The sequence below is a fragment of the Muntiacus reevesi genome, chromosome 1 (assembly GCF_963930625.1).
Source record: "Muntiacus reevesi chromosome 1, mMunRee1.1, whole genome shotgun sequence".
NCBI classification, from domain to species: Eukaryota; Metazoa; Chordata; class Mammalia; order Artiodactyla; family Cervidae; genus Muntiacus; species Muntiacus reevesi.
In genome coordinates this window covers 71,940,790-71,963,489 of record NC_089249.1, presented here as the reverse complement: position 1 = coordinate 71,963,489, position 22,700 = coordinate 71,940,790, and the positions used below count along the sequence as shown (strand labels likewise).

Genomic DNA, 22,700 nt, shown 5'->3' with positions numbered 1-22,700 from the left:
AAATTAACCATCAAAGTCTAGGAAGAAAATGAAAGGGTTTGATGAACACACAGTATTGTCTCTCCCACAGAAGTGATAAGGGGAGGGAGAGGTAAGGTTGGTTTGGTGTAAAAGGAAGTGATCTGTGGTAGGAGAGTTTGTTGAAAGGGAAAATTATCTTTTAGTGACCCTATCAGCTCCAAGCCCATGAAGAACCACAGAGGAGGCAAACAAAGAGCAAAAATTCCCATTGTTATGTTGGTGGTGGGCCTGGGAGCTCTTGCCATCCTGTAATGAAAGACCATGGTGAGAGAGCTTAGTCGATTTGATGGGTTTTTTGGATCCTAGAATTCAACAATCAATTTTGACAGTTATATCATTGTTTATTGAAACAAGGAAACATTGCAGAATACATTCTGCCCATTTTTGGTGGGAAAACACATATGTATGCTAGAAAAACAATTAGAAAATATAAAAATAAAATATTACTGTGATTATAAAAAATTTATCTGAATGTTCTTTTAGACATCTCAGTCTTTTCCCCTATTCCATGTAGATAGAACTTCTGTCCTGGTTAACAGCTGATTACTAATGAGGGCAAGATCTTGCATTCTTGAAGTTTCACTCTAGTTAGCTCTTCTCAGGTCCACAGGAGATTGAGAAGAGTGGTTACCATGATCACTGCCCAAGTTGCCGTCCAAGTTACTTCAGAGGAGGAGGCTGAAAGAGTAAGAAAATGCAAAACTTTTAGGTGTCCTGATTAATTTGTTGAGAAGGGGAAGGGGTGCTGGACTTTAGCATGGGAGCTTCTATAGCAAGGGAATGAGTTTCCTCTCTGAATCCAGACACAGTGTGCCCTGCACATCCTTTTTCCCAGATGAGCAAGAGCTCAATCTCCCAGATGTAAAGTATAAAGAATACAGAAACCCTTTAAATATTACTGGCTTAGCTGAGTCCTGTACATGAAGATTATCTTGGCATGTCTGCGGGCCTAGAAAAGAATCATTCTCCTACACTGGACAGCAGTTAAGTAGGGCAGACCTTCAAGTGCAGTAGTTCATATGATACTGTATGCTAAGTTTAGGGAAGAAAGGATTGCCTGTTTCTCCACACTACCAACCATCAGTACCAACTCGGTTGGGAAGGAAAAAAAGAAAGGGAAATTAAGAGATAGAGAAGTGCAGGGCTGGGAGAGGAGGAGAGGAGAGTGATAAATTATGGAAGGGGAATTAAGGATGCTCTTCTAGGATAATTTAGGTAGCTGGAAAGTAACAAGATGGGCTTAGACCTTCAAAAAAGAGGTGTATTATTGCTTTCATCCTCTCTGTGAATGGACAGTCACTTTCATTCTATAAAAAACAAGGACTGTGTCTCTTCCTTTTTCTGGATCTCAGGATATGGTGTTGATATAAAGGTGATTTTAGAACCACCCAGCCAACTGGTCTCATGGTCAGACACCAAAGTCTTGTATTGGGTCTTTGTTGGTAGAAAAGCAGGGCGTATCATGAAAGACTAGAAGAGACATGACCAGTTGGTTGAGAAGAACACAGAAGAACTTATAGTTTCTATAGTTCATGTGTGGGAGCAGAGGTAAAGAAATCAGCTTAGGTGAGCAGAGTAGACTGGGTCCAGGAAGACCATGAAAGAGCCATGTCCCCAGGAGCCACGGTCCCTGGTGACTGGGCATGAAAAGGATCTCAGGTAAATGTTGGCACCACAGGTATGAGTTATTCTGGAGAGATTTATACACCAGGGCTTGGGGGTGTGATTTCAGGGATGTGGAGAGTACAGGGCCTAGAATGCTGAAGAGAGTGATTCAGATTTATCAAGAGGTCCCCCAAATCCCTAGTGTCTCTAGAATTAAAAGTACTTGGTGGGTCTAATTTAACTACCACTCATTGGAGGCTTCTTAGGTACTGTGCTAGGTGGTGACCTGTATTGTCTAACTTAATTCTCATAACAGTACGAGATAAGAACTATTACTTTGTCTTATTTAAGAAGGACATGACTTGGAGAAGCTAAGTCACTTGTTTAGCTAATGTGTAATAGTCACAGGATTAATCCAAAGTGTGATTGATTCCAAAATCTATAAACGTAGCTACTCCACAATGGGACCTGTGTAGGCTTGAGAGAGAGCCAGGCGTGATGCTGTATTGAGTGGGGTCTCCCAGGAGTTAGAGAAATATGAAACATGAAACCCAGAGTTTGCCTTTTCAACTTTATCAAGGGCATACACTTGGGGAAGAGCAGAAAATCTCAGTCTTAGGGCCAGGCTCTCTTGCTCACCACTCATTCCCACTCACGTTCATCCATTTGGCCCTTTCTTTTGCTCCTCACTCCTGCTCTTCCACTTAGCCCTTCTTTGCTTTGCTGTCTACCAGCAACACCTTTATGTTGCTACACAACAGTATCTGGACTGTTCCTCTACTTGCCCTTTTCCTCCCTACTCACCTTGAAATCTCAGATTATCCTGCAAGGACCCTGCCCTCAGATTCCAGGACCATGCACTTATTAAAGCAGGGCAGGAAAAGGGGACATGAGAGCCCTTTGCAGGTGAGGACCCTGAGCTCCACAAAGGTGAGGGAAGCTTGCTGAGAGACCGCGTCAGAGACACAAGGAGAATTCAAGTCTACCACACCTCACTAGCGCCTTTGGGGTTCTCCATCAAACGCTATGACAGGTGGCTGGAAAGATCCCCACACTTGTCTTCATTCAAGGGCCCACCTCAGCTCCCTTGGTAGTGTCTCTTACCCTGTACACAGAACGAAGTGAAGTTGATCGTCCTGTTTTGGCTGCTTACAGGATTGCTGGCTTGGCAGGTATAAGACTTCGAGTAGCTTTGTGGCGTGTGGACCACTTCAAGCACACTGTTCTGTAGCTGTTTTGGAAAGGACCCCGATTCCCAATACCAAGTGTAGTTTACAGATTGGTCCTGGATCACACAGGATAGGAGCAGGTGGCAGCTGTTCACTTCCTCTGTCGTACTGACGTTTATGTCAGGCTTCGGTACAGGGTCTGAAGATGAAGATGAGACAATGGGTTTATGCATTTATGAAGCTTTTATGCTGGGAGGGTTTAGCCAACGAAGTGGCGAGGGAGGTCCTGAGGGGCAGTCATGGAGAAGAGGGCCCTGTAGAGGGAGCTAGTGAGCAGCTTTGAACTCTAGGCTTCAGAGCGAAAGAGCTACTCCTTGGCGTGAAGCTAAACTGCGTCCAGCAGGGGGAGCTAGTTACCCAGAAACAAAATGGAGTTACGTCCATCGTGGGCCAGAAAGAAGAGCAGAGTTTTAGCACAGAGATCAGCTAGAGTTGAACTTGATATCCCAACTGTCTGAACTACTCAGGACCCCTTCTCTAGCAATGACCCACATTTGGCACCTTAGCCCATCAGTCAGTCCTTCAAGAGTTCTTGGGCTCAGATACATTGAGAATCCTGGGGTAAGAGATACCACTCTACACCTTTCCTGAACTCTGGCAGAACTACAGAGAACCTCATGGATCTCCCAGCGCAAACCGGTAGTGATGAATTGCATCTGTTAACTTTTGTATCTCAGTGCCTGCCACAGAGCAGATATTCTGATTAAAGGGAAAGGTGAATGGATGTAGGGATGGATGGATGTAGGGATGAAGCAGTTATGCAGTAGAAAAGACAAAATGCTCACTTTACAGTGAGACAAACTTGGGTCCTGGACTTGGCTCTGAGAGAGTGGCTCTGAGAGGCAAGACAACTAACCCTCTGAACTCCTTCTCATGTGTAAAATGACCCTACCTCACAGCACAATGTTAGTAAGATACAGTGCCATCATCTATGAGTATGTGCTTCTGCTGAGTGTGAAGTACGCATGTTGAAGGTCACAGCATCATCACTGCTTTCATCCTCCAGGCAAATGGATTGCGATATAATCCCATCATCTGCTCCTTCCTTGACTAGGACTGCTTTCCCTGAAATCCTCTGAGGTCTTTTCCTTCTGGTCAAGGGTAAAACACCTGCAGAATCAATGCAGCTCAGAAGTCATAGGATTAAACTGTAGCAGAGAACAGACCCAATCAGAGCTGACTTCTGGGTTGTATGTCTGTGAAGGGCAATGGAAGCTCTACCAATCTGACCTCCTGAACTCTAGATCCATCTCCTCCGTGAAACCTTATCACATTGCTGGACTCCTCTTGCATACTTTACATGAACAATCATCATATGCTTATTCATTTCCTGTTGTCTGGCCTCAAGTCTTATGAACCTTCCGCATTTCCCATAGTAAGCAGCTCAGCCCTGAGCACTCCAGAGCCAGATGGAGCAGTCTGGTTCCAAGATGTCCCCTTTGAGCTTTAGAAATTCCTGGGCTGGACAGAAGGGTGATTCTTCCACTAATCACATCCTCAGAGCCTTATCCAGAGGCAAGTGCACTAAAGCCAAGTAGGCTTATGGCTTTTAGGATATTCAGAAATTTTGCAAGTTGGTTGTGAAATGAAACTGTTAGCAGTTTACAGTTGGCTGTGATGGGAATATTTGCCACAAAATCTGGTAAATGATGAATATTTCAGATCTTTTTTATTTTTTAAAAATCACTATAGGAATATTTGAATATTTCCTGTTGCTAGTACATCTTGCAATTTTAGGACATATGATATGAAGGAAGTGAACAAGAAGAGAATTCTAGCCTCTTAGACCAGGGACCATCATGACCCATGTTGGTGGGACATGAATATATACAATATTCTTCATTCTTTGCAGCATTTTAGCATTTTTAAGGCTCCTCATCAGACACAAGATCTTCTGGCACATTTTTTGTTAAAATTTTATTATTTTTGACTGCACCATGAAGCATGTGGGGTCTTTGTTCCCCAACCAGGAATTGAATTCAACACGCCCCCCTGCAGTGGAAGCATAGAGTCTAACCACTGGACCACTAGGGAAGTTCCAGCATTTTTAAAAGTGTTTTCATTTTCATTATCTACTTTGATTCTCATAAAATCCTAAAAAGATATAATTATCCTCACAATATGATGAAGAACCCAAGGCTCTGAGGGGCGCATCTCCCTTGGATGTCTGCCTAGCCCTCCTCCTCTAATAATTGACAGTCTCTCCAAGAATCAAGTTTCTGCGTTATAAGTTGAATCTTTGGACCATAAGTGTTTAAACCACATACCCGAACCAAGACGGGCTAGTCAGTTTCTCTTTCTTGAGAATTTAAACTAAGAGATATGAAAGCCTAGACTTTGAGAGAGATAGTCTGTACTGGCAGGGATCCACTTTCACAGTAAAGATTCCAGTGGCTAGAGGCTCTGGACTGGGCCAGGGTCTCATTCTTCCTCCTCTTCAGTCCTTTCAACTCTTTCAAACTTCTTTCATTGCTTTAAGAAGTCATAGCATTAAAAACAAATTCTCCTTTTTTCTAAAGGTATATCACGTTGGTCTCCATTACTTGCCATCAACAGAATCTTACCTAATGGGACAGAGATGTCAAGATCTTTCTCCAAGTTCACATAGCCAGTAAGTGTGGTCCAGTGGTTAAGAATCTGCCTGCCAATGCCGGGGACACGGGTTCCATCCCTGGTCTGGAAAGATCCCACATACTGCAGAGCAACTAAGCCCATGCGTTACAAATACTGAAGCCCACACATTCTAGAGCCAGCAAGCTGCAGCTACTAAAGCCCACATGCCTAGAACCCATGCTCCACAACAAGAGACACTGCCACAATGAGAAGCCCATGCACTGCAACAAACAGTAGCCCCCACTTGCCACGATTCAAGAAAGTCTGCATGGAGCCATGAAGACTCAGGACAACCAAAAAATCGATTTAAAAAAAAGAAGAATTCAGAACTTATTTGGATTGACCACAAGAGAACATGAAGAGAATAGAGAGAAAACCATCTTTATTGTCTCCTTCCTCTTCAAATCTTAGACTCTCTAATGTCAGAAGAGGTTTTACATGTCCCAAAGTTATCTACTTTGGAGTCTGCTGGCCCAGACTCACTTCCAAGTGGAACTGGCTCTAGGAGAAATGGATTAAGCCTGTCCTGAGGTTTTTCTCTCTCCCTCCCATGGAGAGTCCCCGGAATCACCAGGAAGCTTCCCAGGGATCTGTCTGGGGCCCCAGAGTGGGGACTAGCCCTTTGGTTCCCCTAACTCACCAAGCACCACCAGTGGAAACTTCCATTCGTCCTCGTCTTCAGTGTCCTTCTGCACCCTCAGGAGGTAAGTACTGCTGTCTTCCTTCTGGACCTTGCGGATGTGCAGTGTACCACTATTAAGATCAAGCGTGGCCCTGTCCTTAAATTTAGTATCGAAGTACTTAGGATCACCAGATTCCCACTCTACAATCTTCTGGTCAGTAGTATAAAACCAGATGAGTGATTTGTGGTTCTTAGGCAGATTGGAGATTTGTAGACTCACGTTGCCGCCAGGGATTGCATATTTTGTAGGGCCTGCCAACGAGAGTCAGAATGAGTGAGACCCATTTTAGAGAAGGCAGAGCTGCCCAGTGGCCCAAAGCCTGGGCTGGTGGAACAAGGAAGAAGGGAGAGATTTTTTCTTGGGAGCAGAGAGTATGATCTTTATCAGAGGGCCTGATCCCTGATCAAGAATTCAATGAAAGTTAGAGCTTTAGAAGTGGGCTTGGGTATAGGCAACATGCTCATAATCCATCTAATTCTACCCTAGATGGTTAAGAAAAGGGACACTGAGCTGGCCCTGCCTCTCTCCCTTACTCTCATACCAGGACATTTTCAAATAAAATTATAAGTTACATTTCCCCTCTGTGCCTGTGATCCCTGTGGCTCAATTTAGTTCTCTAGCAGTGACTTCCCAGTTGGCATTAGTGGCAGCTAGAATATGCCTGCCAAAGCAGCAGACACAAGAGACACAAGTTCGATCCCTGGGTTGGGAAGATCCCCTGGAGTAGGAAATGGCAAATCACTCCAGTATCCTTGTCTGGAAACTTCCATGGACAGAGGAGCCTGGCGGGTCCATGGGGCTGCAAAGAGTCAGACACGGCTGAGCAACTGAGCACACACAGCACTAGGCCAGAAGTAAAGGAGACACAAGGTTTGAAATGAAGGGGGCCAAGAGTTACTCAGGGGCAAAGTATTATAGAAGAGTGAGCATTTTATTAATAAAAATATTGTGCTATTTTTCTGGCTTTTATGATCTTTGTTATTTGCCAGCTTTTTAAAAACTTGTGATACATTGGGACTTCTTTTCTCATTCTAACTACATTTATTTTTGTTCCTATTTGTATTTGCAGTTCTATTTTTTTTCTCATGAGAGCACTCCCTAATTGTATAAGCCTCAGTTCTAAAAGACCTGGTTTCATGAAGGCAAGAAGCAAAGGATGATAGCCAGAAAATAAAGGTGAAGGAAGGTCTGCTGATTCTTTTGTGAATGAAAGTAATCTCTGTATAAATGTACAGACTGAGAAAGAGCAGTGAGTGCTCAGTCACTTCAGTCATGTCTGACTCTTTGCAACCCTATGGACTGTAGCCCACCCGGCCCTTCTGTTCATGGGGACATGCCCTTCTTCAGGAGATCTTCCCAACCCAGGGATCGAACCCATGTCTCTTATGTCTCCTGCATTGAGAAATAGCGGTAAAAAGAAGCTAATAGTAGAGGAAAGAGGAAAATCTCTATCGCTCTTACCTCATATACTGTTACACAAAACCTCATACCTTTCAGCATTGTATCTACACCTGTTTTTTGGCTTGGCCAAAAAGTTCATTTGGGTTTTCCCATAGGCTGTTACTTCCCACATGTCAAAAACATTCTTTTGAATAAAGATTAAAAATACCTATGTTCCCAGGTCTTTCAAGTTCCTAGTCATTAATCCTTCCAACTATCCATTGAACAGTTAGTTACGGAGCATTTAACCTATGCCTGTTGCATTCACAGACACACGTAGGCATTAATTTCCACAGTGCTTCTGATTGGTCCATTCCATACTTTATAATCTCTGTGACATAATCAATTCAGTCCAAGCAACAGTATTTGAGCAATGACTACATGCCAGGTCATGTGCTAGGCTCCATCACCAGCAATGTAGAGAATCTCTCACCTCTTAGACCATACAGCCTCTTCAGGAGCATACATTCTCTTTAGGATTTCAAAATTACTGGACACGTATTCTAGACTTGTTCTCATTCCGTTGTTTGTTTCCATGTGAATTAATAAAAGTGGTGATAATAGACAGCCTAGGCCAGTGTTTTTCAGCTTTGGCACTATTGACATTTTGGGCCAGAGAATTCCTTGTACAGGGATGTCTTTGTGTATTGTAAGATGTGTAGCAGCCTCCCTGGCCTCAGCTCACTAGATGCAGGTAACATCATTCCAGTTGTGATCTTCAAAAAATGTCTACAGACAATGCCAAATGCTCCCAGGGAGGCAAAAATCTTACCACCTTCATTCTGGTTGAAAACTGTTGGATTAGGCATCCTTGGTAGATTCTCCATCGAGTCTCAAAAATATGCTGAAGAATATAGCACAACCCACAATTAACCACTTTATTTCTAAGTAGGAAGTCACCGCCATCTACCAGGATGGCTTTTTTTAAATCATTACTCATATGTGGTAAAGGAAGGGGGAAGGAAAGCTGCAACATCTTGTTCATGCCTATATCTTAAAACTCACAGCATATTAAAGTGCTCCATTTAGTATCTATTACTTGCCTTTATCACCAGACTAGAAGCTTCCTAAGGACAGAAAATGAGTCTTATTAATTAAACTCATTTCCATTGTTGTATGGAGAAGGCACTGGCAACCCACTCCAGTACTCTTGCCTGGAAAATCCCATGGATGGAGGAGCTTGGTAGGCTACAGTCCATGGGTTCGCAAAGAGTCGGACACGACTGAGCAACTTCACTTTCACTTTTCACTTCCATGCACTGGAGAAGGAAGTGGCAACCCACTCCAGTGTTCTTGCCTGGAGAATCCCAGGGACGGCAGAGCGTGGTGGTCTGCCGTCTATGGGTTCGCACAGAGTCAGGCACGACTGAAGCAACTTAGCAGCAGCAGCCATTGTAGTATGATAGTTAAGAACATGGGCTCTGGAATTAGACTGTTCAAATCCTGACCATGTCATTTATTAGCTGTGTAACTGTGAGCGTTTTACCTGACCTCTCTGCCTTCATTTTAGTTTATCTTACAGAGTTTGTGATGGTGAAGTTCATGTATCAAGTTTACTGAGTTAAAGGATGCCCAGATAGCTGGTGAAACACTCTTTCTGGATGGTCTGTAAGGTTTTTTTCTAGCAGAGATTAGCATTTGAATCGGTAGACTGGGTAAAGAAGATCACCCTCAACCAATATGGGTGAGCATCATCCAACCTGCTAAGGCTTAGAATTGGACAAAAAGGAAAGAATAAAAGCAAATTCCTTTCTGCTGTGAGTTGGGGTATTCCATCTTCTCCTACCCTTGAACATCAGTGCCCCTGGTTCATGGACCTTAGGACTTGGACTACAGCTTAGACCATTGGCTTCCCTGAAGCCTCTTTGTGGAAGGATGAATGAAGTTGAGTCTACTGAGAATGAAGATTACAGAGTGTATGAACTCAAATTGTGAGTCTATATATACTCAGATCTGTGGATTTCTACTGAAACTACACAAGTAACTTTCTTGGCTTTCATCTTACAGATGGCAGATCATGGGACTTCTCCAGAGAAGTACAGAATATGGATTATGCTTCCATAACTATGTGTGTGTGCTAAGTCACTTCAGTGGTGTCTGACTCTGTGTGACCCCATGGACTCCTCCAGGCTCCTCTGTCACTGTCTAGTCTCCAGGCAAGAATACTAGAGTGGATTGCCATCCCCTTCTCCAGGTATCTTCCCGACCCAGGGATCAAACTGACATCTCTTATGTGTAACCTGCTATGGCAGGTGAGTTCTTTACCACTAACACCACCTGGGAAGCTGCGTGAGACTCATTCTGTATATTTGTATATATCCCATTGATTCTTTTTTTCTAAAGAACCCTGACCCAGAGTTACACAAATAAAATGCTTCGAATATAATTTGATTAATTCGAATAGTCAATACGCATAAAATACTTAGTATAATACTTGGAAAATTAGTAGATAATAAATGTCATGTATTGTTTATTATTATTACCTACATTATTTTTTGTATCCATAAATTCTATATTATGCATAAATTATTGAGACGTTTAACACATGCCGTTGAACTTACTTTATTGTGCCAAAACAGTGGTAAAATAAAGACTGGATTAATGATATATTTTTTAGGAACGAATGTCTATACATGAATCTGAAAGTGTAGAATGTGGTGGAAGGGGGCCAAAAAAAAAAAAATTGCAGCAACTCTCGTAGAGGTTTTCACCTATAAGCTAGATCTAGTAAAAGGCATCAGCATGCACAAAAGATAAACAAATCAGGTCTTTGGTTAGGACATGGGATGATAAGAAAGTGTCCCCAGCACCATAGTAAGACCAGAGAACTTACCTGAAACTTCCTTGGGCAAAGAAAAATGAGGATGAACTTAATGAGGAATAAAAAATACAGAGCATATAGACTGAAGTTATGATTCAGATTCAGTTATACTATACATTATTTCTCCATGTGAAAATTAAGTCTGTTTTATAATAATAAAGCAGGGAACATTTCATACAAAGATGGGGACAATAAAGGACAGAAATGGTATGAACCTAACAGAAGCAGAAGATATTGAGAAGAGGTGGCAAGAATACTCAGAAGAACTATACAAAAAAGATCTTAATGACCCAGATAACCACGATGGTGTGAACACTCATCTAGAGCCAGAATTCTGGAATGCGAAGTCAAGTGGCCTTAGGCCTTAGGCCTAGGAAGCATGACTGCGAACAAAGCTAGTGGAGGGGATGGAATTCCAGCTGAGCTAATCCTAAAAAATGATGCTGTGAAAGTGTTGCACTTAATACGCCAGCAAATTTGGAAAACTCAGCAGTGGCCACAGGATTGGAAAATGTCAGTTTTCTTTCCAATCCCAAAGAAAGGCAATGCCAAAGAATGTTTGAACTACCACACCATTGTGCTCATCTCACACGACTTGCAAAGTAATGCTTAAAATTCTCCAAGGGAGGCTTCAACAGCATGTGAAACAAGAATTTCCAGATATTCAAGCTGGATTTAGAAACGGCAGAGGAACCAGACATCAAATTTTTAAGATCTATTGGACGATAGAAAAAGCAAGAGAATTCCAGAAAAACATCTACTTCTGCTTTATTGACTACACCAAAGCCTTTGACTGTGTGGATCAGAAAAAACAATGGAAAACTGTTAAAGAGATGGGAACACCAGACCACCTTACCTGCTTCCTGAGAAGCCTGTATGCAGGTCAAGAAGCAACAGTTAGAACTGGACATGAAACAATGGACTGGTTCAAAATTGAGAAAGGAGTACTTCAAGGCTATATATTGTCACCCTGCTTATTTAATTTATATGCAGAGTACATCATGCGAAATGTCGGGCTGGATGAAGCCCAAGTAGGAATCAAGATTGCCAGGAGAAATATCAATAACCTCAGATAGGCAGATGACACCACCCTTATGGCAGAAAGCGAAGAGAAACTGAAGAGCCTCTTGATGAGAGTGAAAGAGGAGAGTGAAAAAGTTGGTTTAAATCTCAACATTCAGAAAACTAAGATCATGGCATCTGATCCCATCACTTCATGGCAAATAGATGGGGAAAAAATGGAAATAGTGACATACTTTATTTTCTTGGGCTCCAAAATCATTGCAGATGGTGACTGCAGCCATGAAATTAAAAGACGCTTGCTCCTTGGAAGAAAAGCTATGACAAACCTAGACAGCATATTAAAAAGCAGGGACATTACTTTGCTGACAGAGTTCCATCTAGTCAAAGCTATGGTTTTTCCAGTAGTCAAGTATGAATATGAGAGTTGGACCATAAAGAAGGCTGAGTGCTGAATAATTGATGCTTTTGAATGGTAGTGCTGGAGAAGACTCTTGAGAGTCCCTTGGACCACAAGGAGATCCAACCAGTCAATCCTAAGGGAAGTCAACCCTGAATATTCATTGGAAGGACTGATGCTGAAGCTGAAACTCCAATATTTTGGCCACCTGATGCAAAGAGCTGACTTGTTGGAAAAGACCTTAATACTGGGAAAGATTGAAGGCAGGAAGAGAAGGGGATGACAGAGGATAAGGTGATTGGATGGCATCATTGTCTCAAAGGATATGAATTTAAGCAAGTTCCATGAGTTGGTGAAGGACAGGGTAGCCTGGCATGCTGCAGTCCATGGGGTCACAAAGAGTTGGACATGACTGAGTGACTGAACTGAACTTAGAACATTAAGATCTTGTTTGTCCAGGGTATCCCCAACATGTTCCAAAGAACTTCAAACTAAAATGCGAGGAGGAGGGGGAAACTATAACAGATACAGAGTCACTGAGATTGTGAACATTTCAAAGGCAAACACCATGTCTTACTCAATTTTGAATCCCCAGAATACTTGGCTCACATTTATTGTTTAGTATAGGATGAATGGGGCAAAAATCCCTACATAAGTGTTCCCATTCATCTCCTCATAACCTCCAAATAGTCATATTTTTTATCCCACTTAGCTTCTTTTTGCTTGGTATGTGTGTGTGTTAGTTGCTCAGTCATGGCTGACTCTTTGCAGGCCCTTGGACTGTAGCCTGCTAGGCTTTTCTTTCCATGGGATTTTCCAGGTAAGAAAATCCGTTTCCTCCTCCAGAGGATCTTCTTGACCCAGACAGAGATCAAACCTGTGTCTCCTGCATTGCAGGTGGATTCTTTATCACTGGGCCATCTAGGAAGCTCTCCTCTTGCTTATTTCTTAAGATTTGTTTGACATTTATGAGGGACCACTCAGGTTGGTTTAGAAAATAGAGGTTCTATATAATGTTATGGCTCAAGAGAATGAGAATCTCTGAGCTGCAGAGAAATGGAATAGTTTGAGAAGACTGAAGAGGGCAGATAAGTGCATGATAGGAAGTATTGCAATAGCTTACAACTGGATTCCTTTTAACATCTTTTGAGAGACTTCAAGTAGAAATTGGAGTTACTTTTTAATTACTTATGACCAATGAGCTGTGTTTCTTGAGTATCATAACGTGCCTACCTGGGCCAGTGTAACAGCCCTGTCTTATGGTTGTGTGTGTGAGTCACTTAGTTGTGTCCAACTCTCCGAAACTCCGTGAATTGTAGCCTGCCAGGCTCCTCTGTCCATGGTATTCCTAGGCAAGAATATTGGAGTCGGTAGACATTCCCTTCCTCAGGGGATCTTCCTGACCCAGGGATTGAACCTGGGTCTCCTGCATTGCAGGCAGATTCTTTACCATATGAGCCACCAGGGAAGTCTTATGGTTGGGTCCTGGATAAAGGAATAAAAGGTGACTATTATGACACATACAGCAGAGGAGCGGTGAAGAAACTGCCCAGCAAGTTATTTCTCAAAAGAAACAACACAAAAGAGTGCTGAGAATATCATTCATGGTTTCAGATATCTACAAATCAAAGAAAAGCAGCTAAGGGAAACCTTGAAATAAAAACCCAGCAGCCTCAAATGGGCTGAGATTCATGCTTGAGAATAGCAAAGGAAAAGTGAGTTTTGGGAAAAGGATATGAAAAAAGAAAGAATGTATGTATATGTATAGCTTCCCTTGTGGCTCAGCTGGTAAAGAATCCACCTGCAATGTGGGAGACCTCGGCTTGATCACTGAGTTGGGAAAATTCCCTGGAGAAGGGAAAGGCTACCCACTCCAGTATTCTGGCCTAAAGAATTCCATGGATTGTATAGTCCATGGGATTGCAAAGAGGCAGACATGACTGAGCAACTTTCACTTTCACATGTATAGTAGAATCACTTCACTGTACACTGAAGCTAACACAATATTGTAAATCAACTATACTTCAATATAAAATAAAAATTAATTTAAAAAGGAAAAGTGAGTATTTTTTTAATGAAATATCTAATGAAAGTGTGGCCTTAAAAAGCTACATAAAGATAGAAACAGTAGAAAGACTGCTTGATTAACCATAAAAAAATGGAAAAAAATTCTCCTTTTCTAAAAGGATCCTATAATCCAGTCACAAGTTGAATAAAGATGCATTAATATTACTATTATAATATAGATTGCAAAAATTAATGTACCGACATTGTAGTACAATTTGAGATATCAAGGTGGTGGTTTAGTCTATTACAGAGGATTTTCTAATAAATTCAGATAAATTCATTGATATTTTCCTTTTATTTTTGTTATTGTCCAGTCACTCAGTCATGTCTGACTCTTTGCAACCCCAAGGACTGCAGCATGCCAGACTTCCCTGTCCTTCACCATCTCCCAGAGCTTCTTCAAACTCATGTCCATTGAGTTTGTGATGCCATCCAACCATATTGTCCTCTGTCATCCCCTTCTCCTCCCGCCTTCCATTTTTCCCAGCATCAGGGTATTTTCAAATGAGTCAACTCTTCGCATCAGGTGGCCAAAATATTGGAGTTTCAGCTTTAGCATCAGTCCTTCCAATGAATATTCAGGATTGATTTCCTTTAGGAATGACTGGTTTGATCTCTTTGCAGTCCAAAGGACTCTCAAGAGTATTCACGAGCACCATAGTTCAAAAGCATCAATTCTTTGGTGCTCAGCTTTCTTTATGGTCCAACTCTCACATCCATACATGACTACTGGAAAAAATATAGCTTTGACTAGACGGACTTTTGTCAGCAAAGTAATGTCTCTGCTTTTTAATATACGCTGTCTAGGTTTGTCGTAGCTTTTCTTCCAAGGAGCAAGTATCTTTTAATTTCATGACTGCAGCTACTATCTTCAGTGATTTTGGAGGCTCAAGAAGATAAAGTCTGTCACTGTTTCCATTTTTTCCCCATCTATTTGCCATGAAGTGATGGGACCAGATGCCATAATCTTAGTTTTTTGAATGTTGAGTTTTAAGTCAGTTTTTTCACTCTCCCCTTTTCCTTTCATCATGTGGCTCTTTAATTCCTCTTTGCTTTCTGCCATAAGGGTAGTGTCATCAGCATATCTGAGGTTATTGATGTTTCTCCCAGCAATCTTGATTCCTGCTTGTGCTTCATCCAGCCAAGATTTTCACATGATGTACTCTGCATATAAGTTAAATAAGCAGGGTGACAGTATACAGTCTTGACTTATTGTTTTCTCAATTTTGAACCAGTTCATTGTTCCATGTCCAGTTCTAACTTTTGCTTTCTTGACCTTAAAACAGGTTTCTCAGGAAGCAGGTAAGGTAGTCTGGTGTTCCCATCTCTTTAACAGTTTTCCAAAGTTTGCTGTGATCCACATAGTCAAAGTCTGTGTCAATGAACCATAGTAAATGAAACAGAAGTAGATGTTTTTCTGGAATTCTCCTCCTTTTTCTATGATCCAATTAATGTTGGCAATTTGATGTCTGGTTCCTCTGCCTTTTCTAAATCCAGCTTGAATATCTGGAAGTTCTTGGTTCACATACTGTTGAAGCCTCCCTTGGAGAATTTTGAGCATTACTTTGCAAGTCGTGTGAGATGAGCACAATGACATGGTAGTTCAAACATTCTTTGGCATTGCCTTTCTTTGGGACTGGAAGGAAAACACCTTTTCCAGTCCTGAGGCCACTGTTGAGTTTTCCAAATTTGCTGGCATATTGAGTGCAGCACTTTCACAGCATCATCTTTCAGGATTTGAAATAACTCAGCTGGAATTCCATCCTTTCACTAACTTTGTTTGTAGTGATGCTTCCTAAGGTCCACTTGACTTCACACTCCAGGATGTCTGGCTCTAGATGAGTGGTCACATCTTCACGGTTTTCTGAGTCATTAAGATCTTTTTTGTATAGTCCTTCTGTGTGTTTTTTGCCACCTCTTCTTAATATCTTCGGCTTCTGTTAGGTCCATACCGTTTCTGTACTTTATTTTGGCCATCTTTGCATGAAATGTTCCCTTGGTATCTCTAATTTTCTTGAAAAGATCTCGACTCTCTTCCATTCTATTGTTTTCCTCTATTTCTTTACTTGATCACTTAGGAAGGCTTTCTTATCTCTCCTTGCTATTCTTTGGAACTCTGCATTCAGATGGGTGTATCTTTCCTTTTCTCCTTTGCCTTTCACTTCTCTTCTTTTCTCACTATTTGTAAGGCCTCCTCAGACAACCATTTTGCATTGTTGCATCTCTTTTTCTTGGAGATGTTTTTGATCACCACCTCCTGTACAATGTTATGAACTTCCATCCATAGTTCTTTAGGCATTCTGTCTATCAGATCTAATCCCTTGAATATATTTGTCACTTCCACTGTACAATTGCAAGGGATTTGATTTAGAACATACTTGCATGGCCTAGTAATTTTCCCTATTTTCTTCAACTTAAGTCTGAATTTTGCAATAAGGATTTTATGATCTAATCCACAGTCAGCTCCTGGTCTTGTTTTTGCTCATTGTATAGAGCTTCTTCATCTTCAGCTGAAAATAATATAATCATTCTGATTTCAGTATTGACCATCTGGTGATGTCCATGTGTAGAGTTGTCTCTTGTGTTGTTGGAAGAGGATATTTGTTATGACCAGTGTGTTCACTTTGCAAAACTCTGTTAGACTTTTCCCTGCTTCATTTTGTACTCCAAAGCCTCTCCAGGTATCTCTTGACTTTCTACTTACTTTCATATATATATATATTTCTTTTTCTGATATATTTATGTTTTTTTTAATTTTAAAGTACATTGAAAAACATTTTGACTTGCCTTTTAACAATTCCATATTTTATTAGATAGAAAACTACTTAAAGTACTACTTTGATTTAATTCTAACAAGAAGTAGTTGTTCATGTGTCTGAATGCTTAGGATAAAGTAACTGTATTTATGTGCAGTTATAAATGAGGCAGACCTTTCCTATGCTTACCCGTGTTCTTGTCTGTAGAGAAGTAAAACTAAAATGGTGTGGGGGAGGGGAATCAAATCAAAGGAAGCATTAATTTCATACAAAAGAGTCTACCCAGGAAGAAGAAAGAAGTTCTAAAAGGGAAATTCTGAATACTCTAAAACAAGTCATGTGCTTTCTTGTAAAATTTTAAGAACCAAAAGAGGTGTTTTAAAGATACTGACATGGGGTTATGTGCAGCTCTCTAGTGAGATAAACTGTTTAACAAACCTGTACAAACCTTTCAAGGAAGTAATTTGGCAGTAGACATCGAATAGGCATCAGTAGACATCAATAGGCATCAAAAAAGATGTGTGTCATGGGGGGCAAGATGAACAGAGTGCAGCGCCGTTTCCTGAGATGGGAAGTCTCATGAATTTAATCAGCCAGATGGCAGTGACTAAATGCATAGTGAGGAAGCACCAGGTGTGTGGAGGCTTATTACACAGCAATAGATAGCTGGAACAAAGATGAGAAGTTAGATTTTGGAAATGTGTTTGAAGATGTTTAAAAAGCAGAGATTCAGTTCTGTGGCCAGGAGACAGCACTGGGCTTTGGAATTTCCTTATGATATTCCTGGCTCTTATCTGTCTCAAATTGTATGTGGTCACAATCACAGAGCAATTTCACATTGTTTATTTCATTGATCTTAATAATAACCCCTTGAAAAAATGGGGAGCATATCATTATACCCATAATAGAGTTGAGAAAATTGAGACTCAGAAAGTTTTTGCGATTTATAGGAAACTCCGTGGCTTAGAACTCAGAACATAGGTCTTATAGCAATTATCCTCCAGTTAAAAGTAAAATTAAGAAAAAAGAAGATAAGTCTTCTGATTCCCAGAACAAGCTATTTCTAGTGCACTTTGTTCTGCTAGAGGGAGACAGGGAAGATGCCTGCTAGTGAGGAGTGGGCCGAGAGATCAGAGAGCTGAGAGACTCAAGTCTGAGGAGGGCCAATAGAGGAGATTTACAAAATATGTCTCAAATTTCTCCACAAAAAACATCCATTACTGGGAAAGAAAGAATAACGATACCCCCAGGAAGATCTGGACAGATAGCCTGAAAGGAAGCTCTTTGATGTCATTCATTCATAGGATTAACAATTATTTATTGAGCCCATGCCACGTGCTAGCCACTGTACTAGGTTCAGCAACGAACAAGGTCCCTGTGCTCACAGAGCTCAAGGAAACAGACAACCAGGCAGTTCACCAACCACAACCTGGAACCTGAGGTTTCTAGGAGGAAGTGACACAAAAATGGGAGGGGCTGGAGAGGCGGGAGTGCAGGACATTGTAGACAGAAGGAAAGGTATGTATATAGGCCTAGAGGTAAGACAGAAAGCACCTCCTTCAAGGCAAACAGCAAAGTTAAATTTAGACGAAATGTGGTTATGGGGTGTTGTTTTATCACTCAGTCATGTCCGACTCTTTTGTGACCCATGAACTGTTGCCCACCAGGCTCCTCTGCCCTTGAGATTTCCCAGGCAAGAATACTGGAGTACGTTGCCATTTCCTTCTCCAGGGGAACTTCCTGACCCAAGGATTGAACCCACATCTCCTGCATTGGCAGGTGGTTTTTTTTTTTTTTTTTTTTTAAACCACTATGCCACCAAGTTATGGGGTGAAGGAGTCATAAATTGAAGATAAAAGAACTATCTGTAGGCATACTCTGGACATGAAGAGATTTAGACACAATGACCTCATGTCTAGAGAAAGAGCTGAAATAGTCCGGTTCTCTTGGCATTTCTATCTTTCCCATCAATTGGATGAATACTTCATACCAGCTCTACTCCCAAGGTCATATTAGTGACCAATGAGTTGACTAAGCCCCGTGAAGCTCACACAGCCGTGAGAGGCCTGAAGACATTATGTCTCTAGACTTAGTGTAGGGGAGCAGAATGTGCCACCCTAATATATGTCTCTTTGGCATATTAATTGTTTTAAGAGGGTTCTTATCTAAGGAAATAGCAGACATGGTAAACACTCTGAAAACGATGTACGAGTTACCCGTTTATAAGAAACATTTATATTTGTAAGGGAAATCTCCATTAATAAAGGTCTCTCTCTCTCTCTCTGTACCAGAAGAAGAAGATGACCAAATCTCTAGAAACTCTTATCAATGGTGAAGGCACTAACTTAAATCTGCCTAACAACCTTACCCTTATTTGCTGTGCTTTTCCTGATAACCTCCCAGAACTGTCACCCTCAACATTCTCTTTCATCTTTAGCAGAGGATGGTATTTAAGATGAGGGCTTCAGCCATTTTAGTGAGTTACTTGGTTTTTCTGGGTTTCACCCATGTACACAATATTAAACTCTGATTTTCTCTTGTTAGCTTATCTCATGTCAATTTAATTCTTACACCAGTCAGAGATCCTAGAAGGGCAGAGAAAAATCTCTTCCTTCCCCAAAGCCACTCATAAACCAGATCGAATGTCCTGCCACCCTGAGAGGCCTTGCATGAGTAGTCAACAGGATTTCCTCTAAGTATGGCTATCTCATCTGCCTCAGAGTCACATACTATCATAATTCTAAAATGTTATATTTGTTTCCCATTCCCAAACTCACTTTTACTCATTTTTTTCCATAGTAGTGAACCTTAAAGCACCTTTAATGAAAAAACTTAAGTATTTATTGGGGGGAATAGTGAGAAAGGCAATATCTTAGCTCTCAGTTCTCAGCTGACTTAGGAAGACAGGTAGTAGAGGGCTGGACAACTGTAACAGGAAAAGGAAAGTTGCCACACAAAGGGATCAGAACACAACCATGGCAGAACGAACCTTAGCTCTTAGTCAGATGTTCCAGGGTTTCCCTGCTACTGAGGCCTCTGCTCAGACTATCACTCAGTGACCCTAGACAGAGCCATCCTTCCCCAGTTTCCTTTCCTGTCGGGAGCCACTATGGGAGATCCCACCCATGACAAGGTCATGAGGAGAAGACCTGAAATGCAAGGCTGTTCAGGCTACAAGGGACTCTCCAGGTTGACCGTGGCCTCTACCCCACCCTGTAGCCTCCCCCTCTTGCTGTTGTCCTTGTTCGTCCTGTTGCAGATCTTTGTGTTGCCTGCTGAGAGCTCTCCTGCTCCTCTTTCACTAAATAAAGACCAACATAGAATCCTAATTAATAAATCTCCTGGATGCTGGTTCCCTATGAAGGGGCCAGGAATGAAGGAAATGTTTCAAGTAAAAACCCTTTTGCTGGCACTCTGGCTTGTTTGGCAGATGCGTACTAATGCACATGACTGCTCACAACACCTTAATCATAAACAGCATAAAGGACCTGATCACAAAAGGCCCTGATAGGCACAGAGCCCTTTGGGGGGTGAGAAAGCCCTATTGGCGAACACACAAAAAAATATTATTCTAAAAGTGGTTATTGGATCAACGTTTGATTGCTGCTATTGTGCTGAGGTTGTGCAGTAAAAACTTGCAATATAGTTAAGGATTTAGACAACTAAGAGTTTAGCCCTAGTGTGCTAAACAATAAGATAATTGTTAATTTTAATCAAGAGTGCTAAAACAGAGGCTGCCTCATCAGAGCCACAGAGTCTTTGTGTGGTAAATGTTTTAGATAAATTTAGCTGGGAACTTTTGCAAAAAGGCTGACATTTACGTTAACAGGATTGTATTCTACTATGTTGCAACCTGCTGTACCATGAGACTGCAACTTTTCTGTTTTCTGTTAAACTCAAGGCAAAATAGAACAATAAAGAATAGACTATGGAAAACAGCTTTGCCTTCACCTAGACCATAAAATGTTAATAGGCCCCAAGGCCAGAAGACAATGTACAAAGGTCCACTATGAAAGAAGACTCTCATGAACAAAGAAGCATGCAGAAAACACCCTGGTTTCCTGAAGGACAAAACTGACATAATGTTAAACTAAACTTTGTATGCTTATCTTTCACCTCCCCTTAGAAACGTACTGACTTAGGGTATATAAGCTACGGTGAAAAATAAAACGCTGCCAGACTTTGCTGTACATCCCAGTCTGGTCTCTTTCTTTCTCTCTCTCGCACTCGCTGATGCTGTTCATCCTGAGGGTACCCCTGGATCCTGCTGGGGCTGGACCCCCGCACTTTCCAGTTTTGATTTCTCTCTAGAGCAATGACAACATTATTTACTTTTGCTCATGACACAACTCCTTGCATAGACAGAGGTCTCAAAATATGCCTCAAGGAGCACAGCACCCCTGAGCCTAAAATGTGGCAGCTACCCATGCAGCGTTCGGGTATTTGTCATGCAAAGAAACTTCACAGATGAGAAACCATCGCAATAAGTGTGAGAGGACTACTTCTCCATCTCACCAAAGTTCTATTTTTGTTGCTTCCCCTTGAGAAAAGAGATGGAGCCTGACTTTCCAAAGCTTAAGGAAGACTCCCGAACTCATCACAACCCTGCTGCCAGGATGAGAATACTTGCTGCCTGGAGCCACTACTCCACTTCAGGTGGAGACACACCCCGTATTCCCTTTTCCATCTGACTGGGCCTCCAGTGCACAGTTACAGCAGACAATTTGTGGAAAGTACCTTGTATGCTGGTCGCCGGGAACAAATGGCGAAGCAGAAGAATTTTCAGAGTCAGAGACCACTCCCACCTTCTGGAGCACATGCTCCTCTTCTCCAGAACTTTACGGGAACTCTGGATACAGACCAGAGCCAAGCCAGAAAGAAACCAAAGGCACCTTTAATTCACGGCTTAAGGTTAGAACTCTCCACCCAGCAAGTCATGGGTGGGGCCTGGGGACCAAAAACAGGAAGCCCCATCTTTTTTTTTTTTTTTTTTTTAATTAAACCACTAAGAAACTAAGAACAGACTGGCGGATATGGGGGCAGAGGGAGAGGGTGGGACGAATTGAGAAAGTAGCCCTGAAACACCCATTACCATATGTAAAACTAGACAGTTAGTGGAATTTTCAGTATGACGCAAGGAGCAAATGACAACCTAAAGGGGTGGGATGGGGTGAGATGTGGGAGGGAGGGCCTCGAGGGAGGAAACACACATATACTAATAGCTGGTTCATTTTGATATATGGCAAAAATGAACACAATATTGTAAAGCAAATATCCTTCCATTTAAAATAAACACATTTAAATTAAAAAAAAAATTTTTGTTTGAATGTGTGTTAGTTCTCTTTTCTGGTGAGAGGATCCATAGATTCTACCGGTTTTCAGAGGGATTGGTACTCAGAAAAGATTAAAGATGTGAATATCTGCTTTTGGTTTCCCAGCCAGGAAACACCCTGATTAACCAGAGTACCCACCCAAGGGGATTTCTGACCTGAGCCAACTCTAAATCACGTGAGGAGTAGAAAGTAGATCATGTGTGGCGTAGGCTGAGATCACAAAATGTGGGAAATCAGTTTGAGTACTTGTCTCCCCCTCCCACCCTCCAAGCTCTTCCTCACTTATGGATAAGTTCACTATTTAAACCTTCACATTGGCCTACCCACTGAACATTAGTATTATTACTATTAGCCTATATTCAAATATTGTATCACTAATCTATTATCAAATTACCAATTATTTGACCCAAATGAATGTATTCTGCACCCTTGTAGTCTAAGAGTTTCAGGCCCATCCCTCTTGAATCTAAATGAATTATTCGCCCACCCAGGACACTTTGCAGACCCGTAAGGAAAGTCACAGTCCCTGATATACCATATTTGTACCAGTTTCAGACTGGGGACGTTTCTGATTTTCAACATGGAGATGAGCAATAAAAACCCTGCTCTCCTCAATCTGTGAACTTCCATCTTGGAAGTAGTTACCCTCCCCGAAAGATCAGCATGAGGAAATGGAGTCAGCTCACTACCTGAAACTGCATATTACCCCCTA

General features: G+C 41.6%; 1 protein-coding gene across 1 annotated transcript; it reads right to left on the bottom strand.

The window, feature by feature from the left end:
- Positions 1-353: 353 nt before the first annotated feature.
- Positions 354-21,570, bottom strand: CD48 (CD48 molecule). The gene is made up of 4 exons (XM_065925322.1): positions 21,393-21,570; positions 6,109-6,402; positions 2,731-2,994; positions 354-699 (listed from the first exon to the last, which is right to left on the bottom strand). Exons 1-4 carry the CDS (start codon positions 21,472-21,474, stop codon positions 620-622), a joined length of 720 nt encoding a protein of 239 aa, XP_065781394.1. The 5' UTR covers positions 21,475-21,570; the 3' UTR covers positions 354-619.
- Between the last annotated feature and the right edge of the window lie 1,130 nt (positions 21,571-22,700).

Coding starts and splice junctions, on each gene's coding strand:
- CD48 (XM_065925322.1), bottom strand. CDS start 21,474: ATGTGCTCCAGAAGGTGGGAGTGGTCTCTGACTCTGAAAATTCTTCTG. Junction 6,403..21,392: donor CCCGGCGACCAGCATACAAG/GTACTTTCCACA, acceptor TCTCGTTGGCAG/GCCCTACAAAATATGCAATC. Junction 2,995..6,108: donor GTTTCCACTGGTGGTGCTTG/GTGAGTTAGGGG, acceptor CTTCATCTTCAG/ACCCTGTACCGAAGCCTGAC.